This window comes from Diabrotica virgifera, chromosome 9 (genome assembly GCF_917563875.1).
Source record: "Diabrotica virgifera virgifera chromosome 9, PGI_DIABVI_V3a".
In the NCBI taxonomy this organism is placed as follows: Eukaryota; Metazoa; Arthropoda; class Insecta; order Coleoptera; family Chrysomelidae; genus Diabrotica; species Diabrotica virgifera.
In genome coordinates, this window is record NC_065451.1 from 20,804,374 (window position 1) to 20,821,199 (window position 16,826).

The following is a 16,826-nucleotide window of genomic DNA, read 5'->3' on the forward strand; positions in this document are numbered from 1 at the left end:
ACATTGTTTTGGCAGCCTATACTTTGTTCTTGTTCATCACAAAAAAATTAGGTAGTGTGTTTATCGTAACAGCTGTTTTTTGGTATAAACTCCGATCCTAATCATTTTCGTTATTTAATGGTAGTACCATAATTAAGTACCTACTATAATGGTAGTACCATATTATAATGGTAGTACCACTACCATAACTAAGTACCCCATATTATGGTACCTAGTCTAGTACCATAGTCTAGTACCCCACCCCCTCATCTATGGTCTAGTACCAGCTACCAGAATGGTAGTACCATAACTAAGAATACAAATTGGTTATGTTTTCTCTATCCTTCCTATCTATTCTCGCATTTTAGACTTAAAAAGTCTTAAAAAGACTTCTCCTTAAAAGGTAAACAAAAATTCCAACTCTTTAGAAATAGTAACGAATATAGACGCATATTATGCGGAACTAGTGGTAGCAGAAAGAAAGGTAAATAGTCCAAAAAAATAAGGTTTTTGTCGGGACACTTGAGCAGCCAGGTTGCAAATGGATTTTTTGGGTACTATATACCCAATACATTATAAATACAAAAATGCCCGTCACAGTTCGGACGAGAAACTTAGTTATTAACAAATAAGGGTCATTTTTCGTTTAAATCGCTACAGGTAAAAATAGGGTAATTAAATATCTTATTTATAATATTCTTCTTTTTGTAGATGAACCAAGGTTTAAAATGGCACTTTTTGAATTTTGGTGCGATCATTTTTTGCTTCGGAAATTGAAAAATAAGACTAAAATTTCAAAAATAAAAAATGTGCTATAACTTTTGCGAAAATGGCCTTAAGACTTTCATATTGCACGAAAAGTTGAGTCAAACATTCCATATAATGCACAAAAAATTTTAAGACGATTCGTCAATTAGTTTAAATTTCATTCAATTTGATTATCGCAAAGAGCTTTTTTTCGCAATCTTATTGTTCAGAAAATAATAATGACATAGCAATTCTGTGGAAACCACATGCAAGAATAATAGTTATATTTTTAAAGTATTGAAAAAAAAAATCATTAAAAAGTCGTTGTTGTCACTCCGAAAAAAGTTTAGTAAAATAGAGTCATTTTTGGCTTCTAAACAATTTGAATAACTTTGTTAATATTGACTATAGAGTAAATCTACTTTAGGATTTCAAAATCTGGTATTTTTATACGAATTTTCAGAAAAAAACTTTTGCCTAGGTTAATTAGGTTCAAAGTTAGCCACTTTTATTATTTAATTCGCAGCTACTTCTACATATACATATACATCAAGTTCTCCTGTAGTAACAGTGTTAGTTACCATAATACTCCGAAACGGCTTGGCCGATTTTAATACAATTTTACACGTTTATCCTGTAGGACGTTGAAGAGGTTTTAATCTATTTTTTATACCTAACCCAGATAGCACAAAGACATCTTAAAGAAATCTAAAAGATAACTCACTAAAGACGTTTTAGACGTCTTAAAGATGTCTGGTATTTCCGGAAAGATATCTTTACGACGTCTTAAAGATGTACGGATGTTACAAATCCTTACATCTTAAAGATGTCTTTTTTTGTATATTATTAAGGTGTTTAGGATATCTTTCTTTTTAATTTTTTATGAAATATTTTAAATGAACTTTTAATAAAAATAATTAGTTTCTAAAAATACGTTTATTGCTATTAAAATTTTACATGTACATGTAGAATAAGCTTTACCAATTATCAGATTTGCAATTCTAGTATCACAAAACTTTTGTGTTTGCCTTTTTGTCCCAGCCAACTGTACTTAAAGCTTGCTCATTGCTAATAATTAATTTTCCAACTATTTATACAAAATCATAGGCTTTTGCTCCTCCTACTTTAACAAGCTCCGATACCTACCTAAAAAATATATTTTTAAGGGCATATTGTTAAGGTAAGCTGTTGAATTAGGAGACATGCATTTACTCTTGATGACAACGTTAACTTTAACTTTAATAATATAACAATCCAAATCTGAACTTACTGCATTATTAAAATCTGTAGTCTTCTAAATATCCCTCAAATAAAACCATAATATGGGAAATACCACTGAAGTCATTGATGTGAAAAAGCTTTTGTTTGGAGTTTGTCTTTTTGCTACCAGCTCTTGTCTTAAATATTTTACTAACCTAACCTAACTTTTAAATTCGTAATTATAACATAACGTATTTTAAGAAAAAATGTCTTAAATATGATGTCTAAAAGATATCTTAAATTTGGTGTTTTAAAGATATCTTAAATTTGGCGTTTTAAAGATATCTTTTAAAAGTCTTAATTGAGACCTAAGACATTAAGACCATATTTGGTTGTAAATAAGATATCTTAAAGATGACCTGTGCTGTATGGGAAGTTATAAGGAGGGTTGCCCCCCTGACATTTTTTTTATTTTTTTTGGACAAAATTATCTACATTAATTTTATATGATGTAGAATTAAAAATACATACAACCCTTAATTTTCACTCTTCTATCACCAACCCCTATTTGTTAATAGCCATCTATATATTTACATCTCTAAAATTCTCCTGCCACAGTGTTAGTTTCCATACTCCTCCGAGACCGCTTGACCGATTTTTATGAAATTATATATTAGTATATTCGGTAGGTCTTAGAATCGGTCGTAATCTATTTTTCATATCCCTGAGTGTTCCCCCTAACATTTTGTAATGTTAGGTGGGGTTGTGTGTACATAACGTATTCTATAAGACTACGAGTACATACAAATTATACAAATTATACAAGTTCCAGCGATATTAATCGCAGCATATGTTTGCAGAATCAGTTTCATTTTTTGAGTGCACGTATTTTAGTAATTCACCTCCACGGACCACGAATTAATTCCGTTCGGACGCCATTTTTTAAGCTTTATTAACCACTCTGTTGAGGTTCAAAGTTTACTCAAACTTTTACACATAACCTATACCTATATCTTCAACTTCAAAATGGCTCTAGTTAGGTTGCTAAACTGTAAACAAAGTAGCCTTCAATTAAATAAAAAAGTGGCTAACTTTGACCGTAATTAACCTAGGCGAAAAGTTTTTCTTGGAAAATTCGTATAAAAATACCAGTTTTTTAAATTCCATTGTAGTTTTAGCCTACAGTTAATATTAACAAAGTTATTCAAATTGTTTATAAGCCAAAAATGACTCTATTTTAGTAAAATGTTTTCTGAGTAATAAAAATGACTTTTTAATGATTTTTTTAAAGCGTTGAAAATATTACTATTCTTCTTTCATGTTGTTTTCACAGAATTGCTGTATCATTATTATTTTGTGAACAATAACATTGCGAAAAAAAATCTCTTTGGGATAAACAAATTGAATAAAATTTAAACTAATTGACGTCTTAAAATTTTTTGTGCATTGTATGGACTGTTTGACTCAACTTGTCATGCAATATGAAAGGACTTAATTCATTTTCGCAAAAGTTATAGCAAATTTTTTATTTTCGAAATTTTAGTTTTATTTTGTAATATCCGAAGCAACAAATAATCGGACCAATTTTCAAAAAACTCTATTTTAAACCTTGGTTTGGCTCATCTACTAAAAGAAAATTAATATAAATAAGACATTTAATTACCCTATTTTTACCTGTAGCGATTTAAACGAAAAATCTCTCATTTTTGACCCTTATTTGTTAATAACTAAATTTCTCGTCCAAACTGTGAAGGGCACTTTTGTATTTATAATGTATTAGGTATATATTACCCAAAAAACCCATTTGCAACCTGGCTGCTCAAGTGTCCCGAACATGGTATATTTTTGCCTTATTTCCCTGGTGTAAAAAGGCCGAAAACCAAGAAGAAGATTTCCAACGCGATGGGCAAACCAAATGAAGACTCTGATGGAAAAATCTGGTGCTTAATCTTTTGACCACTTATAGTTCCTTCTTAATTGTAGATATTCTGACACTTGTCGTCTGTATGCGAGATTCATTTTTAAGTTTAACTGATTAATTGTATCTATTAAGATTTTCGTAATTTGTTCTAAGGTGTTAGCGAGTTTATTTCGCATCATTACTCCGTTTGAACCCCATATTTGGTTTATATTTATACTTAATAGATAGATAATTCCTTTCCCTCTTTCATTTAAAAAGTATGCAATGCAAAATTATTAATATTAAAGTAACATCCAATAAATCAAATCCTATTATAAACAGTGATTCAACAAAGTAGATCCTTAATTACAATAGTATCTAAAGATATTACTAATGATATTTCGAAGAAATATTACAAATTTTGAGATTTTTGAAGGTTATTAATATTAATAGAAATGCCGATAATAATAATATTTCAATTTCTTTCGTATGATACACAACGTGTTTTATAGACCAAGGAACTGAGAATTTATTAAGGCTAACTACTAGGTATTTAACTATTGAAGACTGCAACAAGGAGTTATGTGTGATTTTGTAAATTTTACAGAAGACTTCTTCTTTTCTTTGTGTACACATGGCAACGGCGGATCCAGCAACCTTGCAAGGAGGGGGCAATGAAGTAAAAATTTTCGTTTCGTTTGACGATTAAAAATACGTGGTCTTGCTATGGATAGTTGTAGTTGGTTGTAGCTTGTTCTTGTTGGCCAGTAGTTGTACGTCTTCCCAAATTTTTGAAAATTCAATCTGAGCATTGTTTCTTTTGTTTTGTAATGTTTTAAGGAAATCACTGATCAGGTTTTTAGTAGAAATTAAATCTAATGATTCTTTTTGCAATAAGTTTTTTAGTAAAATTGTGAAGGAGAAAATGTTATTGATGAACTTTAACACGACAATGAATGGTGGACCAATTATTTAGGAGTCCTAAAGCTATTTAACAATAAATTAGCTTTAGGACTCGAAATGTTAGCATTCCATGTACTGATGCTTTCTAAAACATCGACAATCTTCACAAACTTCTTTTCGAAATGCACTGAAGCGTTGTGCGTTTCTACCTAATGTGTATCACATAGGTTAGATAAATTATTAGTGTTAAGAATTTTTCAATAAAAAACTTCGTTTAGCGGAAGCATGAAATAAAAAGAATGTGTGTGTACTTTGTACGCACGTAAGAAGTTATATTTCTATTATATAATTTCAACGAAGTAAATATACTTAACAGGTCATTTGTATTTTATTTAAATATTAAACTAACTTTCTTTTCTACTACTTTCAAAAATTTTTATTAAAACAACTAAAAATAAAAAAAAATATGAATCGTCCAGGATTGGAACCGGGGGCCTTCCGATCTCTGATCCAACGCTCTACCAACTAGGCTACCGAGCCTCTTGTAAGTGACACGTAAGTTTCGGATATAAGTACACAACACGGTGACAAATAGATCGAGTGGAAAATGTTATACCTACATATATTTTATTATCTTACTACAGAGGAAAACAAATCCATAGACACAAAAATTATAATAAATAATACATTTACTAAAAACACTAATATATTCTTTTAATGACTTATTTGCGCTGATACAGATACATACATACCTATCTTGAAAGATTGGCAACGAACTACGTACTGTCTGTGTGCGCATGCGCGCAGTATTATGAAATTTTACTCTCAATCGCGCCTAAAGAAGTATAACTTCAAAAAAGAAATAACTTCCCTCGTACCTCCATAACAATTCCTTATATTTACATGGCACTTGAACGGATTTCAAAATTGATGTTGAGGGAGTGAATATAACAAAGAATTTTTACTGTAAATGGTATCTCCTTATTATAGATAGATTTATGCTAAAAGTATCTGTATAAATATCAATACAACTTTTTATATTAAAATATTTCTTTGCAAGTATCGCAAATTAATTTTCGATTCCAAGGAATTCTGCGTATTTGTGTTTCAGTTATTCAGTTATCAACGGGATACAAAACTTCATATTTATTTTCAATCGTAATTATCTCTTTCTTGAAAAAAGTGTCAGTAGAAACCAGGCGAGGTCTGAAGGAGGGGGCAATTGACTCCATTTCTCCCTTGGATCCGCGCCTGACACATGGCTATGTCTGTTTTTCAGTGTGCCTCCGGTAAGTTCTCATTCCATCGTTTTTGTGGTCTTCCCACATGCTTCCCACTGATTGTCTTCCTATTGGGGAACCGCCTCTCGCCGTCCTTACTACTCTATTTGATGCCATTCGGCTTATGTGGTCGTTCCATTCTACTCTTCTGTTTTTTACCCACCTGTTAATGTTGTTCATCTTGCATCTCCGTCGTATATCTGCACGTCTAGCTCTGTCCCATAGTGTCTTACCATCGATTTTTCGAAGGGTTTTCGTCTCTGCTGTTTCTAGCATTATTTTTGTCCTCTTTGTATCATGTCGCGTTTCTGCCGCGTATGCCATTATATTGGTCTGATGACTTTTGTAGATTCTGTCTTTCATTTCTTTTCCGATATTTCTATTTCTCTATATTGTGTCATTAAGGCAAACTGCAGCTCTGCTGTATTCGCTTGATCTTCCACTTCTGATTCGAGCTTTCCATAGCTAGATAGTGTAATGCCTAGATATTTAAACTTCCATCACTTGTTCTAGTATCTGATCCTCCAGCTCTAATTTACAGCTTAGTAGAGTTGCTGTTACAATCATGCATTTGGTCTTTTTTGGGGAAATTAACATGTTAAATTTTCTGGCGGATTTAAATTAAATTGGTGCAGCATACGTTTTAAATCATCTTCACTTTGAGAGATTAGTATTGCATCGTCTGCATAGCAGATTATTTTATTCGGTATCTAAGTGCATTATTAGTGAGGGCCGAAACTCCCTGAAAACTTCTATAATGTTTATTTTAATAAGTTAAAGGGGGGGAGGAGAGAAAATTTGATGTGATTTTTAGTTTCAAATATCTTATTTAAAAGAAACTTTTTGTTTATTCTAAGCTTAGAATCTTTCGGCCCTCATAGACGGAAAGGCAGCGCTGAAAAATCTCTTTGAATTTACTAAAGCTAAATTTTTCACAGTTAATTACTGTGATTGTGTAGAGAAACATACTGCGGTCGGTCAAGCAAAACGTAGAACAGGGGTTACTGAGACGGTATCAAAGTTGCTTTCCTACGAAGGTAATTAAATCCATTTACTAAGGCTGAAAATCAGTACACACATTCTAAATTGAATATAAATAAAAGTTATTATAGTTGGTCAGCTGTATGACGGGACAGAGCCGGTCGGTCGGCCCCGATGAATTTACAGGGTTATTCACTATATTTCGACCTCCTTGTAAATTGCTTTATTTACAGAATTAGAAGAAAATATAAAATACAAAAGTTATTCGATTTTTTAATTATGATTTTTTGACATATATATCGTACTAGTGACGTCACGAATTAAAGCGCCAATCTTGGATAACTGCAGGACTGGTGAAATCCATAAATACAAAAAATTTGCTATATCACAAATACATCAAAGATCCAGAAAATATAATTAAAAAAAAAACAATTATCTTAATTACAGAACATATCTCAATAAATTAATAAAAAGCACCAAAAGAGATTACTTCCGAAATCAGATCTTTAAAAATAAAAATGTATCTAAGAATTTATGAAACATTAAAAAAAATTTAAAAAGTACAAAAGAAGAAGGAAATATTCCCGAAATACTCACAGAAAATGGAATTATCACCAAAGAAAATACTACAATCTCAAATTCTTTTGTTCGTTATTTCACAGAAATTGGAGAAACATGCTAGAAAAATAATACCACCTCAATCATATACGCCTATATATAAATCTTCAAACCATTCCATATATTTGACACCAGTCTCAGAAAGTGAAATAGAAAACATTATAAAAAACCTAAAGAAAAAGAAATCTCCGGGAATTGACAGAATAACCGCTGAAACAGTAATAAATATAAGTAAATAGAAAAATTAAAAAGCCATTAGTTGAATTAATAAATCTAATATTTGAAACTGGAGTGTGCCCGGATAAGTTTAAACAAACTGTTATAACTCCTATTCTTAAAAAAGGTGATAAACGTAATCCTTCAAACTATAGACCAATTTCACTAATAACAACCTTAACAAAAATATTTGAGAAGTCACTTAAAACTCGACTAACAACTTTTTTCAATAAGCATAACATTATATCAACTTCACAATTTGGTTTTCGAGAAGTTATTTCTACAAGTGATGCAATTACAGAACTTGTTAATGACATATATGATAGAGTTGACAAAAATAAACCTACTGCTTGTGTATTTCTGGATTTAGCGAAAGCGTTTGATACGGTAAGCCATCCACAACTGTTGGAAGCATGCGGAGTGCGCGGAATTACACATAAGTTAATTCAAAGTTACTTAAATAAAAGACAACAAATAGTGAAGGTAAATAACACTTACAGTGATCAACTCATCCTAAAATGTGGTGTACCTCAAGGTACAGTTTTAGGTCCATTACTATTTAACGTTCATGTAAATGACTTATACAACATAAACACCGAAGGAAAAATAATCAGTTTTGCTGATGATACTGCTATTTTGTATAGTGCAGACACTTGGAATGATTTAAAAAATAAAATTGAAGTAGATATGTTTAAAATAATTCAATGGTTCAGTTATAAAGGGTTGACAATTAACTTCGAAAAAACGTTTGTTATTCCATTTTGTAGTAATAAAGTATCACTACCATCTTTTAATCATATAAGTATCAATAACAGGGAACGTAGCATAACGATTAAAATATCCAATAATATAAAATATCTGGGTATAATTATCGACTCACATCTAAGGTGGGATAAGCATATGAACGAACTAACAAAATGTTTGAGAGCTATAGTTCCTAAATTTAAATATATAAAATCAATAATCGATGTAAAATACTTAAAAATACTATATCACTCACTTGTTGAGTCCAGAATTAGATACGGAATACTTGGCTGGGTTGGTGTATTAAAAACATACTTAAAAAAAGTTGACATATTACAAAAGAGAATACTAAAAATAATATTACATAAAAAACGGACATACTCAAGTCATCTTCTATTTGTTGAAGCAAAAGTAATGGATACAAGAAAACTATATATGTATTCAATATTACTATACATATATAACAAAAAACATATACTTCATAAACTATGCCACCCATATGAAACTCGTAATAAAACAAATAAAAATGTTAAAACTGAAAGTAGCAAAAAAAAAAATTAGGACAAAGATACATCCTTTATCAAGCTCCAAAAATATTTAATTCCTTACCTGAGATGTATAAAATATATATTACAACTCTCAACTTACCAATGATGGTTAAATCAATATTTAAAAAATATGTTGTTAATTTGGATCGCGGCTATGTGCAAAATTTAATTGATTAAACAACTATTATAATTTTGGATGGTTTGATGAATGTGTTCATTACATGAATGTCATAACATCAAAGTGGGTATAGTTTTCATCATCAGAATAAAAGAATAAATAAAAAAAGACAATAATATAAATACGTTGTACAAATTTAAGTATAATTTTAATGTAGATGTAATTAGACTTAGTTAATTATTTATATTTTATGTAACAGTATTCTACTATCTTTTTTATGTATTACACGATATACACACTATTCCCGTGCTCGACCATTTTTGGTTTTAACGGATAGTGCCAGATGTTTATTGTTTTATGTGTAATTAACGTAATTATTGTAAAATTCTTATACAGATACATGTACATGAAAACTAATAAACATATTATTATTATTATTATATTAGTATGATCAATTTGGGCGTGATGACGTAATCGACTATTTTTTTAAATGAGAATAGGGGTTATGTGCTATCTCATTTGAAAGGTTATTCAATTCTCTATACATTACTATAAACATTAAGATCATTATTTATACAGGGTGTCCAAAAATTTTTTGAATTATTAATTAAACAATTAATTTAATTAAATTTTTTTTTCGTACACCCTGATAATTAATCATGTTAATGTTTATATTACTAAATAGGGAATTGAATAACCTTTTAAATGAGCTAGCATTCGACCCCTATTTCCATTTAAAAAATAGTCGATTACGTCATCACGCCCAAATGGATGACGTAACTAGTACGATATATATGTCAAAAAATCATAATTTAAAAATCGAATCACTTTTGTATTTTACATTTTTTTCTAATTCTGTAAATAAAGCAGTTTACAAGGGAGTCAAAATATAGTGAATAACCCTGTACATTCACTGGGGCCGACCGACCGGCTCTGTCCCATCATACAGCTGACCGACTAAAATAACTTTTATTTATATTTAAATTAGAATGTGGGTACTGATTTTCAGCCTTAGTAAATGAAAATAATTACCTTCGTAGGAAAGCAACTTTGATACCCTCTCAGTAACCCCTGTTCTACGTTTTGCTTGACCGACCGGAGTATGTTTTTCTACACAATCACAGTAATTAACTGTGAAAAATCTAGCTTTAGTAAATTCAAAGAGTCAGTCGTTTACATTTTTCAAAAATACTCATTAGTTTTCCCAGGATTCTAAAAAAATTAATGCATTTAAGAAGCATTAGCCTGAAATTTTGCTCATACACTACCCGGTTGATGTTTGATCCTGTACATTTTCCTATTCATATTCCTGTATATTTCTTTGTTTTTCTCTGTCTTAATTTGCAAGAAATTATGATAGTTAAATTACTATAATAATAATTTTTAGTATACTGTCAAGAAGAAGATGGCCCTTACCGCGGAAAATATCTGGGAAAGCTAAACTCCTACCACCATCAAGTATCTGGAGACATATATGCAGTAGATGATTGGACTCTGTTGTTGACGTCATTTAGTTATGATGGAAACGGAGCAGATACGTTCTTCTGGGCAGGAGCCGCCAATAGACCAGGACCTCAAGGTTTTATTGTTCCTGACATGTATGGAAAGTAAGTAAATTAATTTATTAACTTTCTTCTTTCTATTTGTATGTAGGCTTTAAAGCCTGTTTCTTCTTCAATATTAGCCTCTTAAATTGTTTAAATTATCGCACCATCTTTTCTTGGTCTGCCAATACTTCTTCGTCCATTTGGTGACTTATCTCATGCTATTCGTACTATCCTATCCTCTGCCATTCTACTAATACGTTCGTTTCACTCCTGTTTCCGTTTTGTCACCCATCCATTTATATCTTCTACATTACATGATTTTCTTATGTTTTCGCTTCTCTCCCTATCCAACAGACTTTTCCCTGATATTCGTCGAAGTATTTTCATCTCTGTTGTTTCAAGTAGTTGTCTCGTTTTAGATGTGCCAGGTCTTGTCTCTGCCGTGTATGTCAATATAGGTCTAATTGCTGCCTTATAGATTCTTGCTTTTGTGTCTGGTCTTAGGTGTTTGTTCTTCCAGATTGTGTCATTAAGAGATCCCGCCGCTTTACTTGCTTTTAAGCTTTGTTGTCGTACTTCCTCTTCAACATCTCCGTAACTGGTTATATCTATGCCCAGATATCTAAACTTTCCTTCCTGCTTTATTATTTTCCCATCAATTTCGATTTTACATCGTAGTGTGTATATATGTAGATGTTGTCATACATTTGGTTTTTTGTGTTGATATGATCATATTGTATTTATTGGCTGTTGTATTGAAGATGTGTATTAATCTTTGGAGATCGTCTTCTGCTCCGCGATTAATGCGGCGTCGTCTGCATAACATAATATTTGGATTTCTAATACATACATATATACATAATATTTTTATAATAAAGTATTTATTTTCTTTTAGAACAAACGTTTTAGAACGATTCTTTAACAAAGACTTCACCTTAGTCTTACCAGATAAGAAAAAAATCACCGACATTAAATGGTTCGCCATTTACGACATCTGGAGCCAGAATACCTTCGGGGATATTTATATTCCCGAGGGATTCGAACCTCCAACAGTCCAACGAGTATCGTCGCTAATAGGAAAGGTCAACGGGATTACTACAGAGTCTGTTGAGATTCTCGATGCCAAACGGATAAAGCTCAACCAATTTTCCTATGACGGTAAAGCAAAGAAAGCCTATTTCTGGGTAGGGGTAGGAGCTCAACCTGTCTCTAAAGGATTTAAAGTCCCTGATGAATATGGATAGTGAGTATATAATAATTTGGTCCGATTAAATGAATATGCCGTTGTATACAGAGTGGACTAAAAGTCTGCAAACGATTAATTGTTTCTTAAATGGATGGTCCGAATTATACAAAAACAGGGATAAACTATTTTGCAATATGAAAATTTTAAACAGTTGCCTGTCACCTCTTATAACATAATGACCTAATTAATTAACCCACTTACCACCTGTGGGAGTCATATGTTGCCCTAAAGCCGCATAGGAATTTTATCCATCCTTTGGATTTTAGGATGTTTATATTTATATAAGACTTTTAGTCTATTTGTAAAAGGTTTCAACCTTTGTATTTTTGGGTGGCTCACCATGTGCTGTTAACACTGATGATGCTCTTGTTACAGAGCGAAAACGTTTTGTTTCTGTTTGTAGCCCTATAGGGGCTTTTTAAACTAGTATACCTTTTACCAGAACAAAAATTTTTTATTAAACTTTATTTTAAATTTGATGTTTGTAACGTTGCCAGATTTACCATTTTTCGGATACCATTTAGTCACTTTGTTTTTTTATACACCACCCTGTATATTGTACAATTATTGAAATTTATACGTCAATAACCAGTTTAACCGTATACAATACTATCGATTTTATGTATGAATAGTCAGGAATGTATGAATAGTCAGTATTGAATAGTCAGGTGATTTTATAGTCAGGAATATCTTAAAAAGATAAAGCAAAGTAATTGATGGATTCGACAGTTACTTGAAGGAAGTTCATTTTATCTAACAATAAAACACTGAAAACGTTTGTTTTCTATACTTCCACAAAATTTATTACAACTATTAGGTCTGGATCTCGCGTATGAAAAAAAAGTTGAATAATAGCAAGCTGAAAATTTGTTAATAGCTTAAGGGTGTCTAGTCGGATAAACTTTAATATATGGGAACACTGGAACAGGGGCAGTTTTAATTGTGGAACAGGTTAAAAATTTGGAACGGTCAGACCACGAAAACGGCACATTTATTTTGTCCGACAGAACAAACTTAAACTCTCCTAACAGAGATTAAACTCTCATGCAAAAATCATACTGCTATTTATCACCTGTCATAATTCCTGTCATTTGACATATTCTACATGTTCCACTCATTAAAACGCCCATTTGGTGATAAATAGCAGTCTGAGTTTTGCATGAGAGTTTAATCTCTGTTCGGAGAGTTTAAGTCTGTTCTGTCGGACAAAATACATGTGCCGTTTTCGTGGTCTGACCGTTCCAAATTTTTAACCTGTTCCACAATTAAAACTTCCCTGTTCCAGTGTTCCCATATATCAAAGTTTGTCCGACTAGACACCCTTAAGCTATTAACAAATTTTCAGCTTGCTATTAATCAACTTTTTTTTCATACGCGGGATCCAGACCTATATGTGTCTACAGCTGTTTCGGCAGAGTGCCTTTCTCAAGTGATTTAGATTACTATGGGTTTGTCTTTTTAAAGTCTTTAACTGAAGAGGTTGAGGAGTGGGGAGCTGTTTGTCTCGAGTTGGTCATTCAGAATTATATCTGTATTTTTCAATCTATTAATTTCCATAGATTCTAATAAAGATAGTTTAAGGCCTTTATTTTGAATATGCAGAATTTGAAACTGTTCATTAAAAGAATGATTATGATCTAGAAGGTGAAGTGCGTATGTTGAAGTGCCTGTTTTTCTATTGTTGAAAGCCCTTTTGTGTTCTGCTATCCGTTTGTCAAAGGTTCTGCCAGTTTGACCGATGTAAGTTTTCGGACAGTCACCCACAGTTGTGGGTGACAATTGTGGGTGTAAGTTTCGGACAGTCACATAGACAGTAATTAGTCTATCCACCACAACAGAAAGAACCCAGTACCTTCTGCTCTATCACATATACTGGCAAGATAACAACAAAAATAGCCAGATACATAAAAAAGAAAGGGATAACACCAGCTTTCAGAACTAACAACAACTTAAGCAAATATATTAAGAACAATAAGAGCCGAAAGAGAAAACAACTACAGAGTGGTGTTTACAAACTAACTTGTGGTGACTGTCCGAAAACTTACATCGGTCAAACTGGCAGAACCTTTGACAAACGAATAGCAGAATACAAAAGGGCTTTAAACAATAGAAAAACAGACACTTCAACATACGCATTTCACCTTCTAGATTCTAGATCATAATCATTCTTTTAATGAACAGTGTCAAATTCTACATATTCAAAATAAAGGCCTTAAACTATCTTTATTAGAATCTATGGAAATTAATAAATTGAAAAATACAGATATAATTCTGAATGACTAACTTGAGACAAACAGCTCCCCACTCCTCAACCTCTTCAGTTAAAGACTTTAAAAAGACAAACCCATAGTAATGTAAATCACTTGAGAAAGGCATTCTGCCGAAACAGCTGTAGTCACATAGTTGTAATAAATTTTGTGGAAGTATAGAAAACAAACGTTTTCAGTGTTTTATTGTTAGATAAAGCAAAGTGTACTTTGCCTTATAGTACAAGGAAAAGTGGAGGGAAAGAGATGGATTGGTCAAAAGAAACTTTCATGGTTGCATAATATTAGACAATGGTGTGGCTCCACGGTAGAAGAATTATTTCGCGCAGCAGCCGATAGAGAAAAGATTCAGGAACTTATAAACATGATGACGGCCAACGTCTGAATACGGCCACGGCACCTAAAGAAGACGAAGGTTTTTGTACAATTTGGACCATCCATTTAGGCGTTTCTAAACTTTTGGTCCACCCTGTATGATATCTAACAAACATTGTTTTTTAGTTTAGATCCTTTGAGAGCATATAAAAATTTAACAATTACGTTGGAGATACCAGGCGATAGCACAGTATTTGACATCGACTGGTTTAGTATTTTTGACCATGAGACCAACCAAAATCTTGCCTCGATTATTATTCCTGAAGCATTAAATGTGCCACCATCTCTAATAAAAATTATAGTAAGTGCAATTGTACAGAAATATCTGAAATCGCGAAGGTATTCAGATAGCAAATCAAGGAGAGGGGATTTCAGTTGTAAGCGTTGGTGCTAAAGCGCGTGATACACACGCAAACTTTAAGTACGCCGGTTTAAAGATCGCGGACTTACTCGGCTCGCCGTCGGTGATACACGGCAGACTTAAAGTACGCGGTTTTAAAGATCGCGGTCGCCGTCGGTGGTTTGTGCTATTTAGGAATCTTATCGTATTATATTCTTCGTATCGTATCCTATCGTGTTATATATTTTTAATACTAATAAAAAAGACGAAATCGAAAAGTGTGGGTAACAAACAAAATATCATAGATAAGAGGGTAATATTTTCATCAGGAGGATAAAACAGCCTATAAATAATTAGGTTTACTCAAAAACAAATAATCAAAAATAATTTAGTATAGCTTAAAATAGTCTTTTACGGTTTTCTCAAAACTTATAAAATGTAACTTGTTTCCTTTCAACAACTAACGATTGAATTATTTCTAGGCAATTTGCTTAATTAGTGAAAATATAAGTGTAACTTTAAACGCAATAACATGCTGGCTCTAGGCTAGTGGCAGTGATACACGTACGGGTTACGAGTAAGATTTCAAACTTGTTGGATCGACGGCGTACTTACTCGGCGGACTTAAAGAACGCGTACTTGCTGTGATACACGCGCGAAAAAGGTCGTCGAGCCATAAGTTCGCCTACTTACTCGCGTGTTTATCACCCCTTTAAAAGAGTAAACTTTCGTTTAAAATTCATTATGCACAAAATCAGTGGTTTTGCAGTATTGCCAGATAAAATCGTCGAATTAGTCTGGGCAGATTATCGGAGAATAGGCCATTTTTGGGAAATTTATTTACCAGCAATTTTATTGCTGGAATCGAATCTTATGATTGTATATATTAATAATATAGGTATGCAAAGTCCGCAGCTAGTGTGCTACTTTTTTTATAAACAAAATGGCGCCCGAAAATCGTATTTTTTTCAATTTTTGCTCTAAACTCCAAAGATTTTAACTTACACCAAAAACGCAAAAATAAAAATTCACCGCAATTAAATTCTACATACAGAGGTGTTTTTCCCGATTTACTTCAATGAAAATTTTCCCCGGAAAATGCGGGGTTTTCCAACAAAATCTTTAATTTTCAACTAAAATTTTAGATAAGTAATTGTTTATCAATAATTAAATAGTTTAATAATATAAAATCTCTTTTCGTATAGATTATAATTCCAGAAGCCGATGGAAATTGAAAAAACAGTTTAGCAACAATTAAATTGTTAACTCAAAATTTACGGTCACTATAATCATCACAATAATTATGATATATAAGAATAACTATGATTTTTGTATAAAAAGACACTGTACCTATCTAATATATTTTACAGAATTGAAATTGGACTATTTAAGCGGCCTCAGGAATATTTTAAAATTATAAACAATTTTTTGACTTATAAACAAATAGAATATCTCGGGAAATATTAAATTAAATTAAATCATGAAAACGGTATTAGATAAAAAGAGATAGGACGCTTCTTTTAAAAGAAAAAACGTTTAAATGTGATAAGTGGTTACTGAGATACAACCGGTCAAAGATATAAACAGTAGCATCAGAATTTTTGAACCATCACCTTTTTCTTTCGGTCCTCTTTCTCCACACCAATTTTCATATCTTTAAAATACCCCTAACATATATTATTATAATAAAAACTATCGATATTACGAGTGAAAATTGCAAAAAATTGCAAAATTCCAATCAAAAATTAGGTTGGAGAAAATGTAATCTCAAAGTTCAAAATCGGTATACGTTAAAAAATGCATTTTCTCGGTTTCCC

General features: G+C 31.9%; 1 protein-coding gene and 1 long non-coding RNA gene across 2 annotated transcripts in view; one reads left to right on the top strand and one right to left on the bottom strand.

Moving 5' to 3' along the window:
• LOC114331197 (protein Skeletor, isoforms B/C) overlaps positions 1-16,826 on the top strand; it is a 30,647-nt gene that overhangs the window by 415 nt on the left and 13,406 nt on the right. Inside the window, exons 2-4 of the mRNA XM_050661642.1 lie at positions 10,622-10,841; positions 11,677-12,024; positions 14,796-14,970. Coding sequence (XP_050517599.1) covers positions 10,622-10,841; positions 11,677-12,024; positions 14,796-14,970 — 743 coding nt within the window. The remainder of the gene's footprint in view (positions 1-10,621; positions 10,842-11,676; positions 12,025-14,795; positions 14,971-16,826) is intronic.
• Positions 1,648-2,361, bottom strand: LOC126892172 (uncharacterized). Its single transcript, XR_007700704.1, has 2 exons — positions 1,997-2,361; positions 1,648-1,872 (listed from the first exon to the last, which is right to left on the bottom strand). It is a non-coding gene; the product is annotated as an uncharacterized LOC126892172 (long non-coding RNA).